The sequence below is a fragment of the Dermacentor silvarum genome, chromosome 7 (genome assembly GCF_013339745.2).
Source record: "Dermacentor silvarum isolate Dsil-2018 chromosome 7, BIME_Dsil_1.4, whole genome shotgun sequence".
NCBI lineage: Eukaryota > Metazoa > Arthropoda > Arachnida > Ixodida > Ixodidae > Dermacentor > Dermacentor silvarum.
The window spans coordinates 90,775,936-90,802,439 of NC_051160.1; the positions used below are offsets into that span (position 1 = coordinate 90,775,936).

Consider the following 26,504-nt stretch of genomic DNA (forward strand, 5'->3'; position numbering starts at 1 on the left):
GAGAGGCGCCCAGTTCTGCGAGAACACGTAATATAATGTCGTTAAAGTGAGCAGCAACAACTAACATAACTTTACAAATACTTTCTGAATCCACAAATTTACAGTTAAAATATTTAGAGGAGACAAATAAGTATGTTAGTAAGAGCACTCAACACATGTAGAATATTTTAACTAACGTGCCGCAGCCATTGCAAGAATTTAAACATCAAAGAAATTGTACCAAGAATAATTTAAAATTCAAGATGCCAGAAAAATAAAATAATAAGACAGCAAAGCTGTGTGACGACATAATCACAGCTCAATATCCAGAAAATCAGTTTTTTTTTTTTGGAGCAGTTGCATGAACGATCTCAGTCGCCTGTATGATATTCGACCACAAACTTTAAAACGTCGCCCCGTTATAACGCTTTCGATTTTGAGGAATTTTCAGCAAAGGTCGTACTTCACCCCCACACCTGTAAACTTGTATGTACATCAGCCACAACATTCGTCCATTATCACCAAATTTTATTTCGGTGGCTCTTGTTCTTCCAGTATATAGCTGGATAAATTCTACAGCGATTCTTAAAACGCACTTATGTCGTTCTGGAGCGCTCGCATACGTAATATAATGCAAAGGCCGTAATTAAACCGCACGATTAGAACTTTGCCTACACGTCACCCATGATCTGACGCCTATTTCCACGAAATATAAACGAAGTTACTCGTTGAATTCACCGAGGAATCTGCGGGCGCCTCATGCAACGCACCAAAATAGGAAGTGAGCAAGGGCTCAGTAATTATTTACGAAGCTCATAATTATGCCAGAAGCGTTGAAGTTTCTTCACGAAAATGGTCGAAACAGCCCCAAGAAACTGTCTTAAAAATAAAGAGAGACCTCGTTCAGGAACTGCCTAACAGCTGCACGGCTGACGAAAAAGTGTGAGATGAATCGTTTGCTTCGAACAGCCAAGTTCAGTACAGTAATCTGGATATAGCCTGAGAAACACTGTTGGTGCAGTGACGTGGCTCCCTAAAGCGGCCGACATTTTAAGAGCGCGTGGGCACCCAATGTCCCACGTGATGTTTCACCAACCCGGTCACGTAAGGGCTGTAGCTATACAGCAAACACAATCGCTCTCACGGAGAGGGCCGAAGCGTGCCCCGCGCGTTTGCTGTTTGCGGCGTGCATACCAAAACCCGCATACGCGCCGTTAGGCCAGGCGAGCACTCTCATCGGCTCCCCCGGAGGACAGCGTTTCGAAACTCCACAACGCCATACGGAGAAAGCCTGCAGGTGTGTACGGTGACCAAATAGCACGGCAGAGCGCGCGCTTTCCTCGAAACGTTTGGCGTTGCAGCCGCGCCTTTAAACCGAGCTTCCTCATTGGTCGAAATGGAAGGACAGGTGAGCGTGACCAGAGCTATAGCTGCGTGCTTGACCAGCAGTGCCGGCGAGTAAACAGAATTGCGCGCCCGGGTATGACCAGCGCGCTCGCAGTATCGCATCATCTGCATTCGAGCTGGCGCCCGACGCATATACGTATACACGCGAAATGTGCGGCTTCTCGGTCACGCGAGACGAACGCACTCGAGACAAGCCGAGTCGACGGCCCTCTATTTCGAAATTCTACGAAACACACACGGAGAGAAACGCTGCAGGCTTTACGGACGTCACGTTAAGTGCATACGCGCGAAGCGACAGAATCACTGCGCTATATATATATACCCTTGGGATCATCATCAGCTCGATGGCCGACCTCAACACGTCGACCGCCGAGAAAACGTGACAAACTAAACAAAAGAGCGAATAAGTCAAACACATTACAACCACTGTGTGCGTTTGACATACAGTGGTTGTATTTGACATATATGTCGGACATATGTCAGAGCTATGAGCCATAGACACGACCGACCACTGAGAGCGAGAGAGAAAGAGACACCGAGGGAGATTCAACACCACTAACACAGTCTCAAAGGAAAACTTTACAATACGAAATGACAGCACTGGGAGAACACAAGTCTTGAATAGTACATCCACACGACAGCAAGAATTCGCGTTGTACGTGAAGGGGGCATCACAAATCACGGATACCTCTTCACAGGGCCTGGAGCGCGACCCGCAAGGACGGACGGAAAATACCGAGCTATTTCCAACATCCGGATACTAGCGGTTTAACATAGCAGCCTAAGCCCGGAACGCTCTGTAAGTCTGGCAACAAGCGTTGTCCTTTAGCCAACAAGACTTTTTTTTTTCGAAGAAGCAAGATGCTTCTCGTCGTTCAATTCGGTCAAAACGTGCAGCCACTGCTGCCAACCTTCGCAGCCTTCGCAACCCATCGGCGTACACTGTCGAAGGAAAGCGGTAAACGCTGCGTGTGTTTTAGTGCTCTTTGTCCATCATTGGCCCTTGCGCCACAAAACACCATACAGCTCCAGCAAACGCTGTGTAGAAAGGAAGTGTGATGGATGGGTCAACGGAAAGCTCACCTCGGCCGAATGGGTTACTGGGCCGCGATTTTATAGCGATGCCTTCAGCTCGATTCTATATGCCAACTCTTTCATTCACCGTTCATGGCCGGCTGATCCCGTTGATGACGCTGGCGGAGCCCGTCGCTCTGACCCCTGACGAAGCGCGATAAACGTGATAAAAAAAAAGGGGGGGGGGGGACAGCACAAGGAAAGGCATCGCTACAGAATCGCGGTCTGGGCGCATACACAGGCACACACCCAACATTTCTATCGAGCCAATGTCATGAGCAATACATCATTTTTTTTTTTACTCACAGAGCTGACCCAAACGCGACGTTACCGACTATCCGGCGCATTCGGTCTCGACCGCGCTTTTTTGACAGCCGTGATCAGTCGTAGCGTGAACAAAAGCCCGAAACAAAAGCCCCGGAACAATGACAAGTCCGGCTGCAGTTTCCGCCCCTAACCGCACGATGAGGCCATTAACGATCCCCACTGAAAGTGTAGTGGACGGGAACCGGACTACACTGAAGCGAACGACGGGACGGCAGAGGATATAACAGCCAAAGTGGGGAAGGAGGCGTACAGAAGGAAGGGGGACGACCCCACCCAGCAACGCCCACAGCTCTCTCGATCACCGCGTTACGCGGCAAAAGCAAGATCAAACATTCGCGCGGCTGTTCCGCCAATGAGGGCTCGCGAAAGAGACCGGGCGCCGGATTAGCGGTGCTGCCAAAATTAGAACATGCGGTCGAGGCGCAATGCTATACGCTGTCACGTGCAGCCTTCCCGATATAGAAGGTGTGCAGTGCCGTGAATCAATTACGAACTTTTTTTTTCGCATTCGTGTTTATGGCCCTGCATTTGTTATCGCCGCACACACAACTGCGGTGGTCTTTTGTTCGCGGTGTAGAATGCCCGCCTCCTAACTGCTACAACTAGGGGCCATTTGTTGCCGCGGTGCCCCAGCAGGACTACCACGACCAGGCAGAGAGAGAGAGAGGGTGTATTGACGCGGTGAGCACGTGGCGAGGAGAAGTGGAAAACAAGCGTTATTTTCGGGCTGTCCCTTGTCGTGAGGCCCGAATCGACCTTACCAAAGTGACCTACATAGCAATCAATTGCGAATTCAATGACTTCTCCAGCATGGCAAATAGCTTTCTTTGTTCAGCGAACAGCAAACAGTTGAAAGAAGCCATAGCTAACAACAATTAAGGACTAAAGAACAACGTAACTAAGACCTAAGACAAAGATCTTAATGAAAAAAAAAGAAAAAAAAGAAAGAAAAGAAAACATTAGCTAAAAACTTTGCTAGTGAACTGACAAAGGTAGGGCGTATATTCACAGTTAAGCTAGGACAGCCTAAAATTCTGAAATAGACCTTTCGCATAACACCGGCAACCATGTGTGCTCACTGTGTTCCCGCAGCCACTGCGAAAGATAGACTGGCGGGCGGGCACGCGTGGAAATTATCTGGGCGGCGCACCCTCCGCTAAGGTCTAATAGAGTTAATTTGCTACGCTGGTTCTCACGGACACATGGCGTGTTCGCCCAATGACAAGGCACTACGAACGCAGCTTGGTTCCCCGCAGCGTGACAGGTGGAATGTTTTGATGCTGCCGCACATTCACCACGAAGTTGTCGCTGAATGCAAAGCGATAGTGGCGACGGAAAGATGCCCTGATTGAAGGAGCTACGACTTGTTTGTTCAGGTTTACCGCGTCGAAATCTATCAAGGCAAACGAAAGAAAAAAATTACAGTGGCGTTTGCATTCCGCTTTTTTTTTCATTGCGCCAAATGCATACCTAGTCTTAATTAATCAAGTTCAATTAATCAATTATTCATGTTGAAAATGGTCAATAAGAAAATTGTAGAGCAATAGGAAAAACTCCCGATAGAGCTTTCCGTTGCTCAATACGTGCTACATAAAAGTGTTTTTCCGAGCGTTATCCTCCACCTATCATCGCAGAGTCGTCTGATTTCGGTGTTTTGCTAGAAATGCACATCGTAACAACCCGTCTCATGTTCTAATTAAAATTAAATTAAGGCAATTCGGGGGTGTTGCGTGCTAACTAACCAGGATCTTTTTTTAGGCGAGCCATAGTGCGGTACTCCGGAATAATTCCAGAATAATTTGGACCACCTGTGGTTCTTTAACGTGCCCCTAAGTCTTAAGTACGCGAACGTTCTTGCATTTTCGCGTTTCATATTCCATTTCTCCTTTTGTTACCAGTTGTCGCTGCAGCATATATAGTGGCTGAATATCCCAGCGATTATGGCGCCTTACAAGCCACTGAGACATTGCGAAAAGAGTGGGAAATTAAATGACTCGTTACAAAAGCACGGGCCAACGATTCGAATTTGGTGGTGCAGGTTTCTTCCGTGCGCGACAGTCGGACCGGCTACAATTAACAACGACGCGGTGGCAGGTACCTTGCACTTGGCCTGCTGCAGCTGCTTGGGTATGAGCTTGAGGGGCAGGTGTGTGGCGAGCAGGCGCGGCGAGCGGGTCTTGCGCAGGTGCCACAGGTGTCCCACGGGGGGTCCCACCTCCAGGTGCTGCACCCGGTACACGAGCAGCTTGTTCTTCACCCGGTCCGGGTCTCCGCCGTTCATGATGAGGGACACGATCTCCTCCATCCACGTCGTGCCTGTGCATAGATAACACACACACCGCGCTGTAACGCCATGCACCCCACTCTGGTATCGAAGATGAAAGAAACCAGCGAAATGCGCACGTAGGCAAGGAAGAAGATCACGGGACGAGGCTGCAACTAACAAATGAATTTGTATTCTCGGCAATAACAAGTATATAGCCTCCGGCAATCCTTTCGGCTCACGTGTAAAGAAAAAAAAAAACACTTTCGATCATGTACCAATTGGCCCAGCTTTGAACCTTGTTCCTCTCTGGAATTCCCCTTTGCCCCTGAGCAGCCTACACGCATCGGTCTGTGCAGTGTCGTTGGCATGACTGACAAAGCTTGGTCACCAGCGCCACATACAGGGCACAGGACAAAATAGAACGCGACCAAGGCAACGCTTGTCCTTCTGGTGCGATAATTTGTCCTGTGTCTTGCATAAGCGTTGTTACCCAGGCTCCATCCAATATTGCAAACTAGCCCGGTCCATCAGGCTGACAAAGGAAATCATTGAGAGAAATGGCCGTAAATCGCAACGTGTATTCATCAGCAGAGAGACCTTGCAAGACAATCTACGTATAGACAAGAACACACACGGATCATTCATTCATTCATTCATTCATTCATTCATTCATTCATTCATTCATTCATTCATTCATTCATTCATTCATTCATTCATTCATTCATTCATTCATTCATTCTACCGGAAGCCTACATCTACGGAGGAATGCAAAGTGAGAAGGAAGTGATTCATTTCCTCCTGCAGATCAAATCACGAACTAAAATGGTGGCTCGAGGTCTCATTGGGGGGGAGTCATCTTGAGGCTATGTATGGCTCACCAGAAAACCCCACATGCTAAGCTTCATGGTCAGTTGAGCTTTACTTCAGGTGTTAGTCCGTGGCAGTATATCCAGTCCTGGATTCCTGCTTATCGCAAATGTCGTTAGCCCCGTGCAATTCCGGCACTTACACTCCCCCTGTCCTCATCTCCAAGTCCGGCAAGCCGCCATACACAAGCACCTACCGAAGCCAGATGATGGCCGCGGCGCAGTTCGCGTCGCAAAGCGCTAGGTGCGAGCACTACTGTAGCCAAGACTAGCCGAGACGAGCGGCGGTCATAGGCAAGCGTTCCCAGTCTGCCGAGTTTTCCGCGTTTGTGTGAATGGCCTTCACACATCTTAATCGCAAGAGTCCAACGTATCGAAAACCGCTTCTTACGTTAATAACTGCCAAATGACACATTCTGGCGCATACATCAGGGGAGTGCTGGAATAGGAAGCGACGGACGACGGTTCGTGAGCGACAAGACCGCCGAATATTTTCGATCGTCAAGTGAAATTTGAGCAGCATCATTTGTAATGAAGCGGGACTGGCAGTTGCCACGCACAAGCGAAAACCGGCGCAACTACACTCCGCATCAAAGAGCCGCTTTCTTACCGCGTAAAGCCCCGTTTGACACAGAGCGATTTCGCCTGAGAATGCGCATGCGCGGCGAATGTGCTCCCGGTACTTTCGTGGGCGCAAATTTTCAATATTCCTAGGTGATGAGCTTGCCCGAGAGAACATTCTCGCGACATGAATGGGTAACGATTGATAACAATGAACAATGTGGCTCGTCAAACACGTCACGGTGAACTGCCTTCTCGCGTTTTGCTTTGATTAAACAGCGTCGATCAGATGTGAAAAGGTCTTCATGAGAGCAGTTTCCTAATTTGTTTTGCTTCGTTTCCACACAAGCGCAATGAGTAGTCCTAGGCCAACAACAATCAATTCTTGGAACATGTATTTGCAAACGCGAGAACGCAGCAGCCGTGACGGGTAGATACAGAATAAAAGGAATTCCAAGCCCACACATGTGCACTTATCGCAGCTTCGAAAAAACACGCGCAGCACAAAATCGCTCCGCATGGAAGGCGCGACAGAGAAGAGGTCGTGCTGCCACATCACACCACGGTGTGGGCTCCCCGATCACGTCGACGATATACGCTGTCCCAGGCGTACGTTGCCCGCAGTTTGACGACACCGCCATGTAAACCGAACGGGCAGAGTGACCCAGCGGAGATGGAGGGGGGAGGAGGGGGGTGGGGTGTCGAGCCGTGGCGCAACGTGACCAATGGTCCTGATTGTCCGTAACTCGCTCCTATCCACTCCCAGTACACAGCAAAGAAAAACAAATTCGGCTGAAATTACGCTGCCGACCAGTGGTGGGAGGGAATACGGTAATAGGCGTGACATCGACATGAATGAGGGTACAATGGATTAGGGATCAAACGCGAGTACATCATGCTCTGGTTGTGGTTCAGAGAGGAGGTCGGGCTGGCCACGCATAACGTGCGCAAAAGATGAGGTAGTGGTCTCGATTACAAAGTATACCGCGAAGCCACCGAAGTTCCCTTTTAGAGTAACGGGAACTGCGCAAGATGTGCTGATAACACTAAAAAAATGAAGGCTAATAGGGCGGCTGTGGTTGATGCAGTACACGGCTAACTATAGTTACGACTTTCCTTCTTCATGGGCTCTCGTCGCAACCATCAACCTGTTTTATGTCCGCTGCAGAACGAAGGCTTCTCCCAGATATCTGCACTTGCCCCTGCCCTGTGTCAGCCGACCTCATATTATGCCTGCAAATTTCATGCTTTCATCCCACTCCCTTGTACTAGCGGGCCGTACACAGTTCATAATTTAATTGGCTGCATACAGACCTTGAAAGAGATGTTTAGATGCCATCGGCGCATAGACGGCGCAGTTAGTAAGTTACGTTGCTGCCTTACGGTGACACGATAAAGCGGTAAATAAAAGTAACCCGAAAATACTTCAAAGCTCGTGACGTGTGCTAAAGTACAGGTGCTTGCACGAAACCAAAAAAAAAGCGTTGCCCTTCGACATGACGCAGCTTTTGCTTTCGCCAAGTCAATGTGAACTGACCCTCGGCGGAAAAAAAAGGCAGTAAACTTCACTAGAGTAAACTAATCTAATATGATGCCCTTTCTGTTGCCGTTTGCAATTATCGACCAAACGAACACACGCCTTGTCACTCCTGTCCGGGAGGAGCAATGAAAGAAAAAAAAAGCGCAGTTTCGCGCGAAAGGCGAAGCACGCATTGCGATAGCAAATTAGTGGACAGCTATACGAAGTAAGAATAGTATTTTTTATTGCCCATATAAACTTGTAAACATAGGCATACTAACTAAATGAACAAGCATGGGCGCGCGCGCACTAGCAAACATGAACGCATCTCACTCGATGACCGCGGAAACTCACTGTCAAAACGCTGGAGTGAGGAAGCGCGGTGGCAGCAGCGAGCGAATAGCCGTTCGTGCCGCCGCTCACATCAACGCGAACTAAGCCGCGAAAACAGAGCGCAAAGCGGACTCTGCCTCGCCGCAGATGGCTTTCAAGATACAGCGGCCGGGCGGGCACGCGGCATAGAACGCGCCCGCCCGCTACCACCTCCCCCCCCCCCCCCCCCCCCCGGAGCTTTGCGCACCATGCGGCCGCTCGGGCCGCTCGGAGTAGAACGCGCTCCCCTCTCCCCTTCCGGACCGTCGCGCGCGACTGGAAGATGGTGCGCTACCGTCCCGCTTCCCTCTCTTGCGTGCGCGAGATTGAGCCGCGATCGCCGGCTCACCCTCACACGCTTTTACTCGTACATACACATACGGCGCACGGTGACGATTTTATCGCCGTTGGACTTTATACGGAACCTCACGGCGACGGAGACGTCGACAGCAGAAATGCGCCAGGAGTGTTAATATAATTGCTATCGCAATAAAATTTAGCCACAATCTTTCCCCTCTTCCCTGCAGAGGTTATCGGGATCTCGTGTAACGGTTGTATATTGGTTCACGGAGGCAGAAAAGACTAGGAGGGGAGAACTGCACAACAGGACTGAAACCAAACGAATAGGCCGAACACGTGATTGTCAAGTCAGAGCGCGCGGTAGGATGGCGTGCTTTCGGTACGCCCGATATCTGCAGGCACAGCCAAGCCGACCAATTGTGCATCGATTAAAAACTACCGGGAAACAAACATTCTTGGTCTCAGACGTCACGTGTTGGGCCGAATTTTTCAGGGAGAAAAACAGGCAGACTCAACTTTAGTTGACATCAACGTAAAGCGATTTCTTGGTGTGAGTGGCTATGCACTAGTGCGTGTGTGTATGAAGTGTGGTTTTCGAGGTATAAATATTACCATTAAAGAGTAGAATGTTATTCGAAGAAATGATTTGATTTACAGTGAATTATAGACAGGCTGGATATTATCTGCACATATTTACACGTAGTAGATCATATATGTATTATTTATTTATATTTTCAGCGGTGATCCAAAGTGTCGTGTTGCACTCGTAGAGCGACGGCGGATCGAAACGTGCCAAGCGACTCAACTTGCTGGCTTGCCTGCGAAAGAGGCCGTTCTATGCCGCTTGTCGAATCGTGCATTCGTGGCGTAATGGCTTCAATATCAGGCTGGTGCGCTAGAGGTCCTGCGCTCAAATCCTGCCGTCGGGACAACTTTAATAATGTTGATTGAATTATTTATAACGCCATACATTGTTGAAAATGATGAGTTTGCAAAGCCAAAGAGCCGTTTGAAGTAAAAAAAGACGTAGTTTAGGCAAACCCACGTACTATACCCGTAATTCCCATGCTGGCTGAATCGCCCTGCCACCGATTACGATACTCCCTAATGCGAAATTTGAGCGCAGCTGTACGCGTGTTTTCAATTCGCGATATATTGGGTGGCGCGGACAATTTGTCTCGTGCGGCACGTTGCAAACAGAGCGAGGTGTGGCGCGACTGCCTCGCGCTAATCGGGAGATCGCGAGAGGCGGCGCGTGGGTGACGCGTGGGCGCGATTCACAGCAGCCGCCGCCGCAGACAGACCTCCGCTCATGCAGCGCTTTTGTCCATCGTCGCCGCAAAGCCCGTCTTGCGCGGCGACTACGCTTCTCACGCTTTCGGCCGTACCATCCTCCTCCGCTTTCCGCCTGATGGATCCACTGCACCCTCCTCCTCCGCCTTCCTCCTCACGCTCACTTCGCTATGACCGTCTTTCACTTCCCGCTGCGCTCCGCGTTCGCTTTCCTCCTCCGCTGTGCTCGTTCGCTCGATTACGACGCTCGCCGAAGCAACGGGCGCCTAAGAGCTGCGCCTTAAAGGTGCCTGGAACTCCGCAAGAAAGCTTCGCTTTAAAAGCGAAGGGAATGACTTGACGGTAAGTGGGCTTGCCAAGACCTGCTGCGTGACGGAATTGTTGCTATCTCCTAGTTTCATTTCCTTCATCCGTATAATTTTCTGGGGGTTAGCCATGTTTCTCGAAACTCGACCAAACAGAAAGGACGCACGAGTCTGCGCGTGCGCGAGAGAACGCTTACACATGGTCTGCCGCGGCGCCGCTATAGAAAGTAAGGCTGCGTTGTCGGCTCAGTGAAAAGTATCAGACGATGTCGTGTTCGGGCGTGAGTACACGCGTCCTTCACATTAATCTACGTGAAAGAAGCGGAGTCTACCTACCCCACCGCACACGCCTTTCGTTTCGTTGACGTACCGGTTTTATTTTATTCCTTTTTCTTTTTGCACACGTGGTCTTCTAGAGGAAAAATAGACAAGGTGAGGTAGGTCGCGACACGGCAGGCGAGGAAAGCTCGCGGACCCTTTTAAAGATCCGTGTCGCCGTAGCGAGCCGTAGGCGATAAAATGAGCACCTTCAGTGCGGGGGCACAGGTTCCCCGGGGAAATATTTAGCAGTGCGCACGGCTTGAAAGAAAGAACCAAAAATGCCTATTAGAGGTGCGAGATGGACATGAGAGGGCGTGGCAGTGGAGGGGAGTCCGAAATTGACGTGGCCTCGTACACGACGACAAGGGACAGCCGACGAAACACATATCTGCGCGCGAGTCTTAAACGCGACGTTGTGCATCGCTAGCATATAGGCGAGAGCGATGAAAAGAAAAATTATGCTTCCCCGCTTTCCCAAATCGATCGACCACACTAAGTTGAAAACTGACGTTTGACAAGAGAAGCTAAAGAAATACAAAAAAGAGAGAAACGAAATGACTGACTTCGAGAGAGCCGGCAGGGAAAGTTGGATGAAGCCAGGGGCCACGCCCGAACGCAGAACATTCGCTCTTTCTTGAGGAGATTGTTCCTTTTTTTGTTCTTTACCTTTAGACGCGACCGCCTTCAATTTTTTTTCTTAAGCAGCTAGATCTGGTCTAAAATGCTCTGTCGTGTGCGCTCAGAGGCGAGCCGTTTTTCGGGTGTGTCATTCCTCTTCTATCTCGCCCTCTTACCTCTGTTTCTTTACCCATAGGTCTATCAGCGTCGACGCGTCAACGAAGTTCTTCGCTGCGCCGTCTACAGGGACAGGTAAGAAAGTAACCACAGACGTTACGCGAAAAAAAAAAGAAGAGTCGTTGCAGTGCGAGTTTTATTTCGCTTAAGCGTTTCGGTCTGAATACCAGAGTTATCGGAAGATAAAAAAGAAAGGGTCCTTCAATCAAACTGATTTTTTCATTTTCATTTTCGCGTTTTCGCATTACAACATTGCTCCGGTTTTTTTTCTTTACGCCGGGTCGATTCCAATCTGAAAACGACTCGTCGTCTTGATAGCTCGTCGGCACGCAACTTGAGAAGCGGTTGAAAAGTTACGTGATATAAAGAGAAAGCGCGAGAAGATTGCGAAAAAATCAAAGTGAAATGAGAAAAATCGGGGACGGCCAACGAATGCTTCTTCGCGAGCGAATGTCCTCGTCGCATAAAGCGGCCCCAGCTCGAAGGACGTTGCAATTAGCTTCGACGTTCCTGCTCTAATCACCAGAGCAAACTTCGGCGGTAGTGTCCACGGGGTCTTCAGGTATGGCGAGTCAGCCAGCATCGGACTGATGGACAGTATACATAGATCTGTCTAAACTTAGTCCTTCTGGCTTCAAACGGCTTTGCGGCTTCGCAAATTGATCATGTTTCAGCAACATGTCTAGGTATAGCGTCAAAGAAATGGCGGTCATGACGTGCTTCCAGCTGTTGCAATAACTTCCGGCGCTTGCAATACAGGAAAGCGTGACCTCCAAGACTGTATTTTGTTACTCCGAAAGAGCCCACGCCATAAGCATAAATTTGGACGCCACATATTGCGTTATAAATGTCACAATTCGCAATGATTACGCAATTGCACAGATAATAACTCCTTTGTTGCATTGAAAAAAAAAAGCTACGAGTGCACTTAGTAATTTGGAAAGATGAGGCGTTATAAGCAACGTCACAAGGACACCCCAAGCCACGAGCACAATTAATAGACATATATCCATTTAGGAACCGTCATTCCAACGGTGGAGTGGGGCTAACGGGCAACAAGTCCAATCAAGCGTCGCGGCTTGTCAAATAAAGAAGAAGAATCGTGCACACAATTATGTCACAGAACCCTGAGTCCCTCCACAACGACGTTTCTTACAGTCGATCCACGTGCTGCTTGTGGAGACTTACATTAAACCCAGTCAATCAGGACCTTTCGGTGATTTTTTACAGCGTTACAGCGCAGGTCGCCACACTGAAGACGCGCTAGTTGTTCCAGTAACCGGTTAGACCGTCGAACAGCGCGCTACATACAAAACTGAAAAAAAAAATGAAACAGAAAGGATGCAGCCATTCTTCAGTCGCTCCGCTGTGCCGTTAATGTCCATCGCGCGCACAAGCAACGCCTAGTCGTGTAAGGGACGCGAGTAACGGGAAGAAGGAGAATGCGACCTAACGGTGCGAAATGGGCGCCGGTTCCGTTGCTCGTCATGTCGGCGGTCGTTGTGCGCGAGTCGCACGCAGCAATAACACTTGCTGGTGCCGCAATGCACGCGCAAACAACGACACGCGAGAACAACCTCGGTGATGTGGGACGCTCGTTTATTGGCTTGTATACGGACGACCCGCTATGCGCCCAATAATGGACGTAAACGATGCTCCGGACAGTGCAAATCACGGCACAGTAATATATGTATGCTTCTAGGCCGACCTCTACCCTCACTTCCCCTCCTCCTCCTCCCCCTCACTTACGCAGGCACGCACGCACACACACATAAACTGCGCGGCCGATCAATTCCAGAACGCGCACCTGGCTAGTACTACAGATTGAGGGAAAGGATGAGGGTAAGAGAGAGAGAGAACTAGACATTCGTTTTAAGGCTAACGATTTTCCGACGGTGAAGACGAGTTCGGTCGAAACACCTGTCCCACGTCATCACCCGTTCCACGGACCAGCAGGGTGGAGGTCGTCATGCGATACAAGACGGGGCGGCGGGGGAGGGGGGGGGGGGGGGCGAGTGCTGAATTTGGTCGACTTGGTTACGACTTTGTGGGGTTAATGTAAAAAAAAAAGCGAGAGGGAAGAGCAGCAGAGAAAATGAAGGCAACAAAAAGAAATGCCTATCAGAAGCTCTGCGGCTATGGTTACGACACACGGTATAGCGGGCTGCCTTCCAAATCACGTTCGTGAAAGCTGATATACGGCGGAATTCGTACAGCATGCATGATTCACGCTGGAAGGTTACACTCATTTTAGTATTCCGTCATCGGTGTGAGTTACGATACGAAGGCTCTATGTGCCACCTTTAAACACGTCCGAATGTCCGCCAAATGCGCATCATCAGTATATTTTCTCGCTAATAAAGTTGGAAGAATTCTATGCGGCTACTGTCATTGGTTGCCCGAGAAAAAAATTACTAAAGGCCGCGCTAAACTTGCCGCACTTATGGTGGGCGGGTAATTGCTTGTAACAGTGCTAGAGTAAAGCTATAGCTTTTCCGTGAATAGGGGTCCGGTTGTTTTCTTCTCACCCGTCGCAACTAGGGGCTGGTACCGGTGACATCGTAGGCGTGCCGTGTTGCAAGGCTTACACCAGGATAAAAAGAATTAAAAGTGAAACAAGAAATCGTTACGTAATACGAATTCATGGCGGTGGGGGGGCATTCTGTAAGCGTCTGACCTAGTGGACATGTCAACATCGCGGGTTGCTGAAGAGCTGATTGGCTGGCGGCGCTTGCCTCCTTGTGATGCGTACCACCGAGCTCAGCCAATCAAAACTTCGGCAGAACACGAAATGCCCGTGTCCACTAGGTGGGCAATGATTGAATGAATGAAAAATCGCGCGCATTGCGCCGCGCCACTCGCCAACGCGAAATCGCAGCATGGAAACTGCTTCCTGCGCCCTCTAGGCGGTGCGTTATACGTCGTTGCTGTTGGCACGCAATGTTTCAGCGCTGGTTGTCCGTAAATAGAGACCTTATTAAAGCGATTAGCATTTTTTACGAAGTTCACGCGCTTTTCGGCACGACCGTATCTAACCTCTTTCGCGGCAACTTGGGCTTTTGAATATGTACCACTGGCCATGTGATCATGCCCAGTGGTACATAGCAAACCTGCAGATCCGGGCACTCACCCAGGTCTGTGACACTGAGTGAGTGCCCGGATTGGCAAGCAGCACAAGACGCAGGAAGTCAATCGGCGACAGAACATTAATCAAGAGCAGCCACAGAGAAGTGAAAAAAAAAGAGGTGAGCTCGTCGGTAATACAGTTCCATGCAACGTGAAAGCTGGAGAAGTGCGGAACAGTAATTCGCCGGTGTTTCCCTTGTATGTTCTTTGTGTTTATCTTGATTTTTCCTATGTTTATGTTGTTTTTTCCTGTGTTTATCTTGTGTTTAGCGATCCATCATCCATTTTTACACCTGTGCTAAGGCACAACTGGTGGGAAACCGCCACGCACATGGAGCCAAGCATTTGCTGTTGATAGAAGCGATCTTAACGAACTTCTGTTAATTCGAATAATTCATGAGTATTCCTGTCTTTTAAATTATTCTGAATCATGATAGTTTATTCTGAACCGGTTTTGATGAATTCTGCACTTGTTTTGACCATGCTATGAGCACTTGTTTTTGAGCGTGATCACACGACAGACGCCGACAGCCCGGGGACCTAAAGTGCTTCGCACTTAAAAGTAGGCATCAAGAGTAGCCAAGTGTGAACAAAGAAGTGGTGTGAACGGAATGGGACCAGAGCTTGCATTGAGCGAGGTGCGTTGAGCTACAGACAAGTGAAGATGATGTACGTAACAGAAAATTGAACGAGTCAGCTGCACAGAAGCGAGGGATTTGGCCAATACGGCGTGTCGCTACATGTCTTCAACTTTAATTGCATTAACGTCGACATTTATCGTGAGATAGGTTCTACTGCAATCTTTCTGTACTGGTTATTTTTCTGGGATTCTACTGGCTTCATCCGATTCTAGACAAGGTATATGTACGCATGGTAGTGAAGGTGCCATAAAAGCCCATACGTCCTGCAATGGCGGCTTGTGGAGGCACGGCAACGCCATCTACATTTCGCGGGGCCAACTTCTCGGCGAAAAAAAAAAAAAGAAATCACCAGCTGCTGGCTTGTTGTGGCAAGTAGGCCATTGCACCAGCTCACATCACATCACTATGACATCGCATATACTGAGCACACAATACAAATGAAGCGGAGTAAGTGAAAATATTCGCCACAACATCGCGTCGCAATCGAACGCGCTCCCATCTATGTTTATAGACCTCATTCTATAACCACGCACATTACACTGGTGAGCCTCGAGAGTTTTGCATGAATTCAGAGCAATGCGTTCAAGATTTCGAACGAAGTAGCCTATCCATGTGTCCTTAGTACCAACACACATCTTATTTCGGTGTTAAGATAAAATCAACATTACATTGAAATGATTCACAAAACCACACTTTAATCTTCACTAACACAGCACGCGTGCCACCTGTAGTTTTTATCTAGCGCTGAAGACAGCAAAAACGTAATATTTAGTGAAAAGGCAGTTCAAAAATAAAGTTACCGATCAAATTTTATAAGGTTAACACTATAATTATAGTGTTAACCTTATACATGGAGCCAAGCATTTGCTGCTGATGACTATATGCGTTTAAACGCATATAGTCATTACTTTTTATGGCTACGCATAAGTGACTTTTTCACGACATTACAGTGTTAAATAGGGTAATACAATCTCGGCATATCTCAGCACGCATCGCCACGAGCAAACAACTACAGAAAGCCTGCACAGTTTCGTATTCAGGATTACTCGTGGATGGAAGCCAGCAGCACGTGACATCACATTTTCCTATTCTGATGGAATTCTCTGTACTTTTTCAAATGTTTCCATTGGAGACGTATTGGATGCATAATTTTCAACAACTGGTGTATTGGCTCCCGAGATGTAGTCGCGCTTCAATCGCGCGACCATAGTTGATGTCGCTGCTCATTGGCTCGGAACCGTATTTCAGCCTCGCCTACGCGACCATGTGAATTGACCTTGTTCTGGATGGAGAACGAAGGCGAGGAGTCATGGGCCTAGGCAGTGACGAACAGCATAATGAAAGTGAGAAGAGTCGTTACACACATGGCTCCTGGTTTTCTTATCAAACTGGCATGCAAGGTCGACAGCTGTTCATAGGGTTAACAACGAGCCTGCTTGTGCAAGACAGATCTGACGAGCTTGCCGAAGGAACGCGACGCGCAAATTCAACATATGTCCGCCTGCGTTGTACGCGTGCTCTGAGCACTTCCGGTGTCGAAATGCCAACTGCGCCGGCACGAACAAAGCAGCCAGAGGGCTTGCGCCACTGAATGGTGATGCGTGCTAACCGCTAGCTTTCTTTCTTTTTACTTTTGTTTCTTCTCTATCGCAATGCCAGCGTACTACACAGAGGTCTTCACCAGAGCTTGAGCGGCAATGCTATAAATCATTTTACATTACCATATGAGCCTAGACCTATTACAGCCCGTCAAGGACGCCTGGGAACCACTTTTTCCGCATGAGGCAACAGTGACGCAACTCATTGTGACTTCCAGCATGCGCTCCTATTCCACCCCCCCCCCCCCCCCCCGTTTTTTTTTCTCTGGTGAGACGATTGCACGAGAGAGCGCCGCTCACTCTATCATGGTACAAATACTGCCCGGATATGTACACGTACATAGCCCAGATATGCACACATACACAGCCCAGGCATGCGCACGACAGGTACACGTACAGCCCGAAGACCATTCCACATCAAGGAAAATTCGACCATCTTGCTCACTTTTATATCTGGCCATGTAGAGTATATTCCCCCCCCCCCCCCTCCAAAAAAAACAACAATGAAATGGTACTTGACCTACAATGAATTATTGTAGCAATTAATGAATTCATTAGTAATTCGTTTGTTTAATTGTTCACAACTGAAACTGCGCGCCAGCGTATCAGAAACGCTATCACGTGCTCTGTGTTGAGCTTCCCGCGATGAAGTCACAATTCCCGGGTATCAAACTGAGCGCATCAGAAAACGCTGGGCTTCGTGGGGTTAAGCCACCGTGCGCAAACACGATTGCGCACCGAAAACAGACCATGTAGCAATGGAAATAAAATCGCCAAGGATGTGTGGCGCAAGGTTAAATTAACAGTAGAAGTAAAAGGAGACAAAATTTATTAGAAATTACAGGGAATTCTTGCGAGGGAAAAAAAAAAAAAACTGCGAGCTCGGCGTTCTCAGGTGGCGCCGTACTAAGTGCTTAGCTTCGGCGATCCAAGGAAGAACCGACGTATACAAAAAAATTCACCACTGCTGACCTCGCTTGCCTCGTTCACTTGTTTAACGGCTCTATGAAAGAAATCTCCATCTGCATTACCGGTGATGCATGCCACTCGCCACCAATTAAATTTTTGTAAGGGCTTGCCTTAAGGCATAATGTGCGGTGTGTAATTTAGGAGTTGCTCTAAGGCCTGTGTTGTGCATAAATTCAAGCAGCGCTTTGTGGTATCTGTGGTCACGTGCCCAGCAATCATTGCTCTTCGTGGCACTGTGGATTCGACATTGATTCATGGAGTGTAAATCGAGTTCAGCATGCGAGGTTTAGTGCACGAAAGTGCGAATTGCGTAACAGTTGCAGCTACAGAGGTCGTCTGTGGTTAAGCGTCGCATTCGTGACATCGTGAATGTTTATCCGCGAACAAGTATCGTCGATGACACTCGTGTTGCGTATAAAAACCAAAACACTCTCGGGTGGAACACATAAAATATTATATTTAGAATACAAGGACAGCATTCAGGGTGACTCAACGCAAGCACTGTTCTGCAGCTGGGAATAGGATCACGGCCGCGGTGGTCGCATATCGATTGGGGCAGAAAATAAATAAATAAATAAATAAATAAATAAATAAATAAATAAATAAATAAATAAATAAATAAATAAATAAATAAATAAATAAATAAATAAATAAATAAATAAATAAATAAATAAATAAATAAGCACGAAGCACGCATTACTGAGACGTTGATTCATGCTAGAGAACCCCAAAAACTCGTAAGCGAGAAACCCGCCAGGCTCTCTACTAAGGCGTTCCTCATCAGTCTTTGGAAATAAGTCCCCATTACTTATTATCATGATACATCTTTTTTGTTAATTACTGAGGCTAATAGAGACCATTTAAATAACATGAGAAAGGCCAACACACTGCAATAAGAAGGTTCGGGGTACAATGAAAGTGAGCGTTATTGTGGGCTGGATTAAAATTACAAGCTCGACCAGTTTACTTGGTTTCGCGGCGGCTACGAAAAAAAAAAGTTCAGAAAGACTGTACAGAGGCGAAGAATTCTGAACTCAAGAACTGCTGAAGGTCGCTTCTATTGGCTCTCTCCTGAAGGCGTACTAATTACTATCCGTTAATTAGACTCGTTAATAAATGCAGCTGTAGGAGCGCAAGTGCACAAGCTCTTCTTCCTATATCGACCTGGTCTTACAACCGCTGTCTACCTATATACATCAACGATGAAGCAATTGGTCCAGCTATATGCATTTACACTACAGCGAAGACGAAAAAGAAACAATAAATTGACAGTCATTTCACCATACGCCAAAGAGAGTGAAGGCGAAAGCCTGCGCGCTCAAGAGACATTCATGAAATTACCCGACATGCTCATTCGAATGCGTTGTTACTTCTTATTACTTGCTCACTCCCACCAAAGGTCGTGGATTCGAGTGCCTTAATTAACTCTATATTAACGAACTCTGCCTTAATAACCTTCGCCTTACCTCCAAAGGCGATGGTACGTTCCACTCCCACATAAGCTCGAGGGATCGACTCCCGCCGAAGGTCGTGGGTTTCCAATTAAGTCTTATCTTAATTAGCACGATGACGACGGTGACCATCACAATTGTTGCGTGAGCGTTTGCATGTAGGTAAGACACGACGCCGGGGTCGGTGTAGCAAGTGAATTACTACACCGAGTCGGCATCGTGTACGAGTTCGCGACGACAAAACCGATTTCGCTCAAGGACGTTGAAGGTCGTCTGAACGACGAGACATATAAGGCTTTCTCCTTAAAAAAAAAGAAAACATGCAGATACAACGCACCGTCGGTACCTCATTAACGCTTGAGTTGGCAGGTAGCAACAGTAGTGAATGGCACGAGCCGGGCAACGTTGCCCGCAGCTCTAAGCTGCCGGCGTCGCGAGGTCGAGAGAACAATGATAAAGAGAGGCGTATTCAAAGAGAGAAGCACGAGAGATAACTAAAAAAAAAATCCGGCTCCATGCCACCCTGTGAAAGTGGAAAATGTACAGCGAAGCTGTTGCCGACGTTAGACAAGTACCACCACCACCCAAACTGACGTCAGGCTACGTTAGCCAAGCACCACCACCACCACAAGCGACCTTACACAACCACGAACTGCTGATACAGTGTTTTTATTTGCGCAGTGTTCGCGTTAATGTCGACTACGGTGACAGCACACGCCGTGCGACACATGCAACGGGCAGAGCGCCCGCGCGTCACGGGCAGATGCGTTTGCGCGTACACGTACTTACATCACGTGTGCGGAAGCGCAGCACACATACTCATTCTTGCAGGCTCTCCGCCGAGCGCAAGTGCCTTATTGAAATAACTGAATTTTTTTCAGACTGAATTGCGTCAGGCATTCCGTGAAGTACGACTTACACACAAGCTGCAGATGCGGATTGTAATTCGAATATACGGGAAAGCGTAATTCCGTTACGCGGAAGCTGAAAGCCCTTTTACAGATGCCGCTCGAGGTCTGTCCGAGTGGCAGCGTCCGCTAGGTGGTGGTACTGTTTATGGAGTGAGCGCGCACCGACGAATAATGCGGACCAACTAGAGGCTAACACGCGTAGCTGTAATATTTAGGCTTCTAAAGCCATTCCGATCACAGTGGCACATTCATTCTGGGAGACCGGTCAAGAATGGGGACGCGCACCCAGCTGGCCCCAAGTTGTGCAGTCGACAAGACAGCAGCCGGCGCATATCCAGTGACGAAATTTGTCGATTTACGATATATCCACAAATATATCCGACGCGATGAAACGACGACCAATGCCCAAACCCGACAAAGCGGAAAAGGAATGTAAATAAACAAAAATGCACGTGCCCTTCAATGGCGAAGACCGCTGCCCATCGGACAAACAGGTCGAGGAGCAGACGCGCTGGTCACTCACCAGAGGAAGCCCTTCGAAAGCGTAGGTGCTGCTATAGTTTCTAATTAAACTGCCGTGTTTGCTCATTAGCGTAGCAAGGTGAGGACTCTTCTAGCGTGATCACGAATGGGCGGCACGGGACGGCCAAATAGAGTGGCCACGTCTGTAATCAATACATCCACGTGGTGGCCCTATATATGGCTTTCTGCCCCTCACTGAGAAGCCAATTATTATCAAGGTGGGTGCACTCGCGTCGTGACCCAGATTTCTAACCGCGGTTTGCCGACTGTCCGGGCCAACGTTGGACAATCATACTAGCGCTGCCGCGTAAAATTTAACTATGGGTGATGAAGTAATGCCAAATGTCCCAGACGGGTCCCTCGATCACCTCGGATTGTAAAAAAAAAACACGGCTCTATAGACTACCTTGACCAGGGTCATTTCACAGTCTATTTAATGCTTAAAAAACGTTTGACTGTTGTCATGTGACGTGGTTCCAAAATTTGCTCTAGAACGTGAAATATGGCTCTGCGAGAAAATTGCACACAAGTTATTTTGGTGCGTACAACTACTCAACTTCGCCTGCTAAATCTATAAAGATTTGTCTCCAATATGCACCAGTGTTTATTGACAATTTCGGCAAGAAAACTTCTTCCAGAGCCCAAACTTTGGACAAAAATTTGGCAAAATGACCACTGCTTACTCTAAAAAGTACTAATGATTTGCTAATTGTAATCACTTGACTTGAATGTCCATAGGACTGTAAGTTCCAGTAAAAGAACATCTTGCACAAGTACGTCGAACGGATTATCTGAAAAAAATAAAGCATGACAAACATACCAAAATGTCGGCTTTTGTCCAAGTTTCCGCCCATAACAGAATACGTTTTTTTCCCCCCTCGTATACTCCCATTACAATGCGAAGCTATCATTGCCCGCAGCTTGTGTGTATTACGAATTTAATGGCGCAGTTCACTTTGAGAAATTCTATTAGTTGAATAACGCCCTTGCGCTTCGCCTGGAGGGCCCAGGAGAATGAGGATGCATATGCTGCACTTCCGCACAGGTGCGCGCGCGCGTGACATAGGTCGCCTGTGGTGGTGGTGGTGCTCGCCTAAACGTCGCCAACAGCGTCGCCGTATACATCCACTTTCACAGGGCGGAATGGAGGCGGACTTCTTTGCATTTCGACGCCATCGTCGAATGGCTTCCACGAAATGTCGCAAGCGTCGAATGGCTTCCACGAAACTGGCCAGATCTAATCAGCAACGAGTGTAAAAGTGAAAGCTCGATACAATGCACCGCCATGTATGTCCAAGTACTTCGTCAGTGCGTTATCGCTTGCGAGGAATGTTAGCGCTGCCTGATCCACGCGCGCAGGGAATTGTACAATCGATCCCAAGTTGCTCGCGGTGTACGAGCGCGTGTGCTCGGGCAGCGCAAAGAAGTGCACCCGAAATCCGGAAATAAAATTCGCGCAGGACACAAATGCATCAATATTAGCTCAGAATGGAAAGCAATTAGTGGTGATCGTGAGGTATGTCTTGTGGCGCTAGGGGCAGATGTGGCCAAAGAGCGCCGTGCAAACGGTGACGGGTTGTCAGTGCCCAATTTATTACGTCGAGTAAATGTAACATGGCTGTAGAGAGATATGAAATCAGTTGCTCTATAAACGCGCAAATTATAGATGCTATTAAACGTACGACAAGGACACGTGCGATGAGCGTAAAATGTATATGACATGTTAAAAAAGTAGCAGTGGTGCTAGGTAACCTCTCACGAGAGGCTGTGCTACGAATCTGTTTGATTGATAGCTTGCAGTGTGCAAATGACGTTAAAAAAAGAAAGAAAAAAATCGAAGCCGATTTGCGTCGCATAACGGTTCTGCGCCAGAAAACAATGCCTGGTGTACTGGAATACGTTGTCTGTATGCTAAAGGTGAAAGGCTTCTTTTTTTCTTCTTAGAGCTTCTACTTGACGACATTTTCTCTCCCATTTTCGTCGCTATACGTTGCATGTGCATGCGTTTGCGGCCTTCAGACTGGCATTGAGTTTTTCCTTGCGCGTAGTTGCAGAAAGGTTAGTCGGTCCCCAGAAAACTTGGTTGTCGCGCTTCGATCGTGCCACGTGCGCTCCATTCGATCGCTTGCTGACGCTGTTCGTGATAAAAAAGATTCGCGAGTTTTGGAACTACTTACGTGGGCTCGCACTTCATTTAGCTACCGTCAGCATATCCATTGCAGACGAAAACATCGCGTTTCCATCCCAGCTATGAGCAAAGTAGCTCTTCTATGAGGGATATCGTGTGTACAAATTGGCTTTAAAGCTATATGTCCTACACACGGCGTGAAGCGTCACAAAAGGACGCCCCTAATGAATAGTAGAATTCAATAAAGCAAAAAAAAAAAGATTGTGAAACTTTTCTTGTCTAGAAAAAAAAATTCCCACGCTGATTTACAGTTTTACCATTTTGACGAAGAACTTTTTGTAATTATCTTAGTGATTATGCTTGTGGAAAGCTCTCCAAGTTGTTTCTTTGAATTCAGGACAAATGTTAAATCGTAAGCATGGCAAATTATGATCAGACTACATAAAGAGCACCGATTTCAGTGTACAAGCTTTTAATATGCTACAAAATTAATAACTGAGAAAAACACGTTTGAAAGTAAAAAAAGAAAAGAAAGAAAAAAAGTCACGACACTAGACTTCGGCCGGGAAACAAGCTTTTTTTTTTTCCTATTTTCAGCAAGAATGCCGCGCTGCCGAAATGGGCTCTGGGAGAAGAATGCTAGGCCTAGATCCCCGCGAAAATTGAAGAGCAGGCAACGCCGCGGAGTGATATGCCGCGCGCGCGAAATTTGGGCAAGTTCGCACTTTTGCATTTTTTACTAAGTTCTAGTTGATTCTCAGTTTAGATTGTTTAATAAATAAAAGAGGAGGCTCGCTGGAATACAAAACACAAAATAGACTTTTGTGAAAAAGCGTGGCTTTTTCTACCCTCATGTCCCCTTAATTGGGCCGCTCCCACGGCGACCATTTCCGACGCGGCGCCCCAAATGCACCTATTGAGGTGGGGACGCCTTCGGGTTGGGTACAAGCACCCCTTTCCAAGCGTCGGGTTTTGGTTCGGATTCAGCTCCCGGAACAGAAAGTATGTTGCTTCGAACAGGTTTGAGCCGGTAATGTTTGAATCAAAATCCGGTGTCTACTGTTCTAGTCAACCGCTATATTTAAAGCACCTGGCAATTGTAATAAAAAAAAAAGAACTGTGGTTTGGAAAAGGATAATGTTAAATGTATTAAAATTTGATTTTTTAATTCCCAGATGCTACCTTCGCCGCTATATACATAAAGTTAATTTATTTTAATTCACTCGAATTTTAACGGTCTGTGAAAGATCCTGTGCTGGCACTAAACTTTGGCAGCATTTGGCGACTATGTGCAACTAATGGGACTTCGAGGCAGTGATTCTTAGATGGTATTCGGTTGTGTAAAACATAACAGTCATCGACCTGCTCTCCTAAAACTAAAGATATTGGTTATGGCGTCGGCGTGACAAGGCCTCGCAGCGTCTAGCGCAAGGAGAGCAAGCTGGAAACAAGTCTGTCGTAAAACTGCACCATCATTGTCACTTCACTCTTTCACGTCATTGATTACGTCCTATTCGTCCGTTTCGATGTACGTAGACAGCAGAAAATCGTATACGACTCGTCCAACACTATATTATGAATAGGTGCCGCGATGTCAGACGTATGGCGTACGTTTCAATCCCAGCGTTATATATATCATCACCATCATCATCTTATATTTATGGCCACTGCAGGACGAACGCCTCTCCTTGTGATCTCCAATTCCTCCTGTCTTGGGCTAGCTGATTCCAACTTGCGCCTGCAAATTTCTTAACTTCATCACCCCACCTAGTTTTCTGCCGTACTCGACTACGTTATATATATATATATATATATATATATATATATATATATATATATATATATATAAGACGATTCGCACAATAACAGGAACAACAAGCCAAGCTAAGAGCGCGAAGCTAATATATTCAGGACTATAATAAACGTGGTGGCGCCGGCTGCATAATATTGCGGTGACCTAGTTGTGAGATGGGAAACCCAGTGGCAAGAAGAGACAACACTGGGAAGCAGAAAACAAATGATGGAAAAGAGAATTGACGGTAAAAAAGCTCTAGTTTAAAAGAAGACACGGCAAATGCAATAATCTTTCTCTAGGCTCGCTCACGCGAGTACAGGGCTTTGTACGACAAACCGGTAGCGCCAACCTGCATCGCACCGCCAGGATTGATTACCTGGGTCTGACCTAAAACAGAGAGTGATAGCTCGCGTGTCCGGCTGAACCTGCGCAGCTCCATTTTTTTTATTTCGTTTCTTTCATGCAGAGCGCGAGTTTTAAAAGGCGTCATCGCACTTTCTCTGTTTATATGTACCCCATTTTTAAAGCTTCGATGGGTCGCCACAAAATGAGCTAATGGACGTATACCTGTTGTTCCAACAAGCTCGATAATGATTTTAAATTTGCCAGCTTGGTCACTGTGGCAACGAGGGTATATACGTCCATGGTCGCTGGCACAAAAGTCACGCAGCAGGTGGCGCGTTTGCGATCAGAGAAAAAGCGTAGTGCGCGGTTACGAGACATCGCGAACAGCGACATAGTTTGGGAAAATAGAACGACCGCGAGACCCTCTGCGTGTGTGCTGCATCACATCTGTGACGCACATTGTTCTGTCACATGATCTGATCATACGGTAGACGCAGTCGGGCACTCGTATAGTCTAGCATCTGTCGTTAGTGAGACTTCGCAAAAATGTACGCTGCTCTCGAAGCCTACCTAATGTGGGCTGAGGCCTGTATAACACAATTACTGTGTTAACAAATAAAAAAATTACTCCATCTCGCGCTAAAGGGAACCATGTGTGGATGCGAAGCAGCGGGGAGATGGTTAGCTTGAGCGGGAGATGGTTTCGCGGCAGCAGCCCGAGCGCTCATCGCGGTGCTGCACAGGAGAGAGAATGAGGCGCGCGCGCTCCGTCATTTTCATACTGCGGCACTATTGTGGCGCCCCCAGCGGAGTATGCAGCTGTCGCACCACCTGTCGAGCGCGCCGCTCCGGATTCCTAGAGGAGAGAAAGGGGGGAGCGTAGGAGAGGAGAGAGAGGGGGAGGGGACGCACATGCGCTGTGGGGGTGTGGGACGCGGGACAACAGACAGAGCTGCCGGCAAGAAATGCTTCGCATTTAAAATAATATCACCCACGGTTACGATACTCCCTAATGCGAAATTTGAACGCAGCTCTATACGTGTTTTCCTTTCGCGAGATATTGGGTGGCGCGGACAATCTGTTTCATGCGGCACGTCGCAAAGGGAGCGAAGTGTGGCGCGACTGCCTCGCTAATCTGGAGATCGCGAGAGCCAGCGCGTGGGTGACGCGTGGGCGCGATTCACAGCAGCCGCCGCCGACAGACGTACCAGATGACGGGCGCTACTCTGGCGCCATCTTGTTGCCATCGCCGCCGCACTACGCTTTTCTTATAACGCTTTCGCCATGCCCTTCTCGCTTTATATTTCACGGTGCTCCTTCGATCGGTTACGCCGCCGCCGCCGCAGGAACGGACGCCTAAGAGTTGCGCTCTAAAAACAAACAAAATTATGCAAAAATTACTCTAATTCTGAAAAGAAAGCGAATAGGTCTCTGAATCCGCTAATTATCTGTGAATGTCGTTGGCACCGAACTTGTTTCATTTCCTCTGGGGGCTTGGCGGTCTACCTGTTGACGCCAAACACCACGTCTATTTTCCAACTTGTGTTCCTTTTCTGCCACAGTCATAACAGCAGCGCGCCGGACAGCTGCTCCACCGATTTGCAAGGTTTACCAACATCTGCCGTGACGTCCG

At 47.9% G+C, this 26,504-nt stretch overlaps 1 protein-coding gene across 3 annotated transcripts in view; it reads right to left on the bottom strand.

Moving 5' to 3' along the window:
• LOC119458268 (sulfotransferase 1B1-like) overlaps positions 1-26,504 on the bottom strand; it is a 252,875-nt gene that overhangs the window by 13,565 nt on the left and 212,806 nt on the right. For all 3 annotated transcript variants that reach the window (XM_037720101.2, XM_037720100.2, XM_037720099.2), the window contains exon 3: positions 4,886-5,103. In XM_037720101.2, coding sequence (XP_037576029.1) covers positions 4,886-5,103 — 218 coding nt within the window. The remainder of the gene's footprint in view (positions 1-4,885; positions 5,104-26,504) is intronic.